We start from the raw sequence: 6,000 nt of genomic DNA on the forward strand, positions 1-6,000 counted from the left end.
CAAATGAAATGATATCTTAATATGAATTATTATGATGTAAGAATAAAACAATAAAACTCTAATCGAAATAAAAATTTTACAATAAAAACATTGTAACAACCCTAAGCAACATTATATTGATCACGTTGAAAATTTGTTTAAAATATAGGTTATGTTATAATTTTGACAGCAATTATTGTTATATACAAATTGTTGGTTTAATAATTAATTATATTTATATTATAGCAGTAATATAAATTAGTAACAAACAGAAATCATAATAATTCAAAGTTTTTCTACTAAAATCAACAAGTATATAGATTCGTATTACCATTTTAAAGTAAATAATAAAATTATGTTGAATTTTTCCTAATTATGATTAATCTTTTTAAACCAAATGCAAAAAATCATGCATTGTTTATAAAATTGAACAAAAAAAAGTTTCCAAAAACATATGTCAAAATCAAACCAAATTTGTTTTTCTCCAAGTCCAAAAATTTTGTTGAGAATGCAACACGACTTTTACCAAACAAGCAATTGTCTATATTAGTCTAAATACTGACTTCTGATATTTATAAGTATTATCAAAAAATAACTTACATAAATCCTGTTGTTTCTCACTAAAAAGCTCTAATTAAACTTAAGGAACAATTTAAATAGATTCCAAAACTTGCGTGTTTTGTTTAAGTTCTAAAAAACTTTGGCACTTTGTCAATTATTACTATGGTGACGTTTGACGAATTAATTAGGGTGGTCCATGATTGTTGACAAAATTAGGAGGTGCCAAACCTGCAGTGTTAAGTTAGCTGATGTTGAGGTTGCCGAATTTGGCAATAAAGACGTTATGTTTTTTTATTTGTTTATTTGTTTTTCACAATTATAATATTTGAAAAATATTTATCTAAATATACACAAATATAAACTTTACATTTCATTTTCTTTTTTTGTTTTCACAGCAATCGGGACTAAAAGTTTTGAAGCTCTTGCTTTGAGGCATCCACCACCAGATGGCTTTTTAGAATGTAGTCCAATTAAGTGGTTTTTTATTCCATATATATTTTTTTTATTAGAAGACAATGCTGGTTTAATAGTGATGATAAATTTCAACTTATCCCAAATTATAATAATTTTTGCATGATTTTTTGGATAATTTAGAGATGTTTGTAAGAAAATGATCAATAACGGTTATTTTTCAAAAAGAAAGTAGAGATTCTAAAGAAAAGTTGCTAAAAAGCACATGGGGATAATAAATTTCAACTTATCGCAAATTATAACAATTTTTGCATATCATTTTAGATAATTTGGAGATGTTTATAAGAAATTGATCATAATGGTTAGTTTTCAAAAAGAATGAAGAGATTCTGAAAAAAAAGTTGCAAAAAAGCACATGGGGATAATAAATTTTAACTTATCACAAATTATAACAATCTTTGCAAATCATTTTAGATAATTTGGAGATGTTTGTAAGAAATTGAGCAATAACGGTTAGTTTTCAAAAAGAAAGTAGTGATTCCCAAAAAAAGTTGCTAAAAACACATGGGGATGATAAATTTTAACTTTTCACAAATTATAACAATCTTTGCATATCATTTTAGATAATTTGGAGATATTTGTAAGAAATTGATCAATAACGGTTAGTTTTCAAAAAGAAAGAGATTCTTAAAAAAAGTTGCTAGAAACACATGAGGATAGTGAAACATTTGAAGACGTTATTGGTTCAGAAAATATTTAGGTGGGGAACAACTGAGTCACATAATACAATCAATACATATACCATAATGGGTATTAGATTAATGAATGATTAATTAATTAATCAAGAAATTCACGACTACAATATTAAAAACAAAATTTGCATGTAAAACGCAAGAACAAATAAAGAACAAACCAGCAGCTTTTTGAAAATTGAATACAAAATAATTATTCTAATACAATTTTGATAGTTGTCAAGAATAATCATTAATCAACTGTCATAGTGAGCAACAATTTGGATAAAAGTAGTTTTATTGTTGATGACTATATAAATTTATCTAGAATTATTTGTCCAAATCAGATAACATTATGACGATGATTCTGTTAAACAAATACAATTTTAATATTTGTCAAGAATAATCTGTAATGAACTGTCATAGTGATCCACAAATTGGAAAAAAGTAGTTTCATTGATGATGACGATATAAATTTATCTAGAATTATTTGTCCAAACCTGATAACTTTATGACGATGCTTCTGTTAGACAAATACAATTTTAATATTTGTTAAGAATCATCATTAATCAACTGTCATAGTGATCAACAATTTGGAAAAAGTAGTTTTATTGATGATGACTATATAAATTTATTTAGAATCATTTATCCAAACCAGATAACTCTATGGCGATGCTTCTGTTAAACAAATACAATTTTATTATTTGTCAAGAATGATCATTAATCAACTTTCATAGTGATCCACAATTTGGAAAAAAGTAGTTTCATTGTTGATGACTAAATAAATTTATCTAGAATTATTTGTCTATACCAGATAACCATATGACCATGCTTCTCGTAGCAATTGGTATTCATTTTTAAATGCTATAAATACTCGAATTTTTTATGGTAAAAATGCCTAAACCTTCCACATGCAAAATAATTTTTTGTGACACTTCATCAGAAAAATTCTAATGAGGTAAAATATTTTTTCATAATATTTCGAATAAATTGTGCATATTTATTAGACGTAAAACATTCCATAAAGCAATTATACAAAATTGTGATAAAATAAATTAACAATCATAAATCACTTACTTCTTTCGACTTTGGTCATGCTCATCTGTCCGGTCTTCCTCCATCCTTTGAACAATCCCGATGTAGAAGATATTACTGCCAAAAGACCACCATTGTCTTTCTTACGGCCTCCTGCATTATTTTGGTGGTTTTTAGTGACACCACCAGCCTGCTCCAACTCCGAAGACCTGCAGGAAGACGCATCGTCCTGGCTAGGACTACGCTCGGAGTTGGCATTGCGTCTTAAGCAACCACATCCAAGCATTTTGCACAATTTATTTAAAAAAAAAATTTTATAATTTTTAAATTTATTTAACGTTTAAAATATATTTAGAAACAATAATAAAACTTTTAGTTTATTTAAAAATTGTAGCATATACTATATACACTATAGTAATCAAATTAATTAACAAAGTTTTATTTATTTATGTATAGATTATTATTTAAGAAGCAAATTACTTCTTTATGTAATTTTGAAGTATCATTTAACACTTAGCAGTTACAGTTAAAATTTTATTGGTACTATTATCAATTAACAGATGATATTTATTTTTATGTATAATCTAAAATTGTCATTTTTTAAATAAGAAACTAGTATCTTTAAAAGAATTTCCTAAATTTTTACTCTACGTTGTACTTTTTACATACTGATACATATTTGTTCCAAATCTGATATGGATTAACCGATATATTTTTAATTTACTTTTACACATACTATCAAAATAAATTTTATTTTTTGTAAAACTTTTATCATATATATTTCTAAAATTTCGGATATTTGATATTTTGATATTGAAACACTGCTTACACTTCACACATATTTTAAATTTCAATTTAAAATTCAATATTGTTATTTATAATTTTAATAAATCCTAAAGATTAGAATTTTTTTTACAAACTAATATATTCAGTTGATTTTTTTAGCTAATCTACGCGTTATCTGAAAAATAAAAATATCAATTAGAAAATTCAGAATTAAATATAGGTATATATATCGTATATATGAGATAATATGCAGCTCATTCGTTGAATTAAAAAAAGTTAATATAGAAAAAAATTCGATGTTTCGATACTTGATGTGTGTCATTCTGCAGTCTAAAATCTATTAATACCATGATAACAAGGACTTTAAAATTATTGCAATTTAAAGCGAAAGCTTTGTATTTTTTTCAATTGTTTGTGTTAATTTGTAATTAATATTCAAATTATTGTTATCATTGTATTAATGCATTTTAGACTGTTAAAAGATGACACTTATCAAGTATCAAAACGTCGATTTTCTTTTCTATATTAACCTTTTTTCAATTATATAATTTCAAATAAACTATAGAAATGCCATAATATAATTTACAATATTTATTTGTACAAACAATATTTCTAAAGAAGTATGGTAATAATCTGTAGAAAACAAATTTTCAAGATAATATAGATTTTTATTTATTATATCGTAATCATTCACGTTAAAAGTAAGTTCTGATACAGAAATATAATCTAAATAAAATGTTTAAATTTAAATGAAAACTTATTTTAGAAAAAACTTAGAAGTAAATGTGTACATCATATGAAATGAACCAAAAAGTATTAAGGTTCAGGGAGTTAGTACAATATATAACTAATATGAAATAATAGATTTCTCATCACATTCCATAAAGGTTGATGATTAAATTTCAGGTTCCAGGTAATGATAAAAAAATTTAAAATTGTTCTAATCTAGAACAAAAAAATCCTCAAGAAAATAAAACTGGTTTCGAAAAATTCATTCGGCTCTATTAGCATATATAAAAACAAAACATAATAAAATCAGGATTTAGACTTTAAACATAAAGCTTGCTTAAATAATAGTTAGATCAAATTTTTAACAATGTTTTGAAAGTATGAGTCTCTGGAATCATCCAGAGTACTAAATACCATTGGCGATTTAACACGTTAAATTTGAAACTATTTGAACTACATAATCTATCGTATGTGGAACTGAATTCGCGTTGCTTTGTTCCTCAAAACCAAAACCATTGATAATTACCTTAACATACTTCAAACTGTAATTTAATACATTTAAACAATGCGATATATACTGATTTCGGACTGAATTTACTCCTATTGCTTTGTATTTATAATACATGTGCTGAACTAATGTTATGTGAGACTAATTATTCTAGGAATAATAATAGTGATAAATGATAAAACTAGAGGGGTGCGTGGCATCGTGCCTTAAGGAAAATTGCTGGAACTTACCGTACCGTAATTAAAAATCTTGGTATGGAACCCAAAAACATTTACAATAAATGTGTACACATTATTAAAATCTGTATAAAATATCTGATAATTTGATGTACATATGTCCAATAAACATTTTTGACCGCCAAATGTCATTTTTTGCTTACTTTTATTGAGAGTCTATAACCGCTGGACCTGCCTTCCTGCCGAAATTTTATCAGTTTTTCATCTTGTCAATACAAGTAAAATGTTTTTTGAATTATTAAAATCGGTTGATCGGTGTTACCGAAATCGTCGACGAAAATTTGTATCCGCACACATATACACATCCCTTTTTTCTAAGGTATGCCAAAATATTTAGAAACCTCTGAAACGTAAAGATACATAAAAATTTTTTTTTCGATTTTTTGCGATAACTACAAACCCTACGGGAAGTTAATAATAATGATCACAATAATTTAAATAAAATTTCGAATCCATTATAAATCCCTATTTTTAGTGAATTACTAAAACTATTTCTCAATTACAAATTCCTTTCTAAAATCCAATGCCCCGACAGTTGACAACGTACAATGCAAAACTATTTGCGAAAGTTCTTTGAAATCTATATTTAAATATAGTTTGTCAAACAAAATAATTAAACTGTTCGTTAAAGAAATATGCAAATAACATCACTCGGGCGTTAAATTGTAGCATTGTATTACACTTGAAATATTTTTGAGAGCTCTGAATTCGCAGCAAATGCATCATTGAAAAGGTCATCAAATTTAAACTCGCTCAATACACCCACACTTTTAATCAGATTATGCAAAATAGTAAAACTTGACTCCAGATTAAATTGAAACCAGATTCAATTAAAACTATGTTCAATTCATTTTTCAGCTCTTCATATTGTATTATTTAATAAATTTAATAAAATAATTTCAATAAATTTTAATTTTAATAAATTTAATAAAATATGCTTAATTATATTGAACAAGATCTGAATATGAGACCTAGAAAAATCTCTGTACGAAACAGTGTTTTTTTATATTTAGTTTTTATAACT

At 25.6% G+C, this 6,000-nt stretch overlaps 1 protein-coding gene across 1 annotated transcript in view; it reads right to left on the bottom strand.

Annotated features, from left to right (window-relative positions):
- The window catches only part of LOC113373702 (serine/threonine-protein phosphatase rdgC), a 112,275-nt gene extending 109,272 nt beyond the window's left edge, over positions 1-3,003 (bottom strand). The window contains exon 1 of the mRNA XM_026613982.1: positions 2,760-3,003. Coding sequence (XP_026469767.1) covers positions 2,760-3,003 — 244 coding nt within the window. The remainder of the gene's footprint in view (positions 1-2,759) is intronic.
- Between the last annotated feature and the right edge of the window lie 2,997 nt (positions 3,004-6,000).

Source organism: Ctenocephalides felis, unplaced genomic scaffold, assembly GCF_003426905.1.
Source record: "Ctenocephalides felis isolate EL2017-DRISC unplaced genomic scaffold, ASM342690v1 CF-g0.4_SCAFFOLD_01604, whole genome shotgun sequence".
Classification (NCBI taxonomy): Eukaryota; Metazoa; Arthropoda; class Insecta; order Siphonaptera; family Pulicidae; genus Ctenocephalides; species Ctenocephalides felis.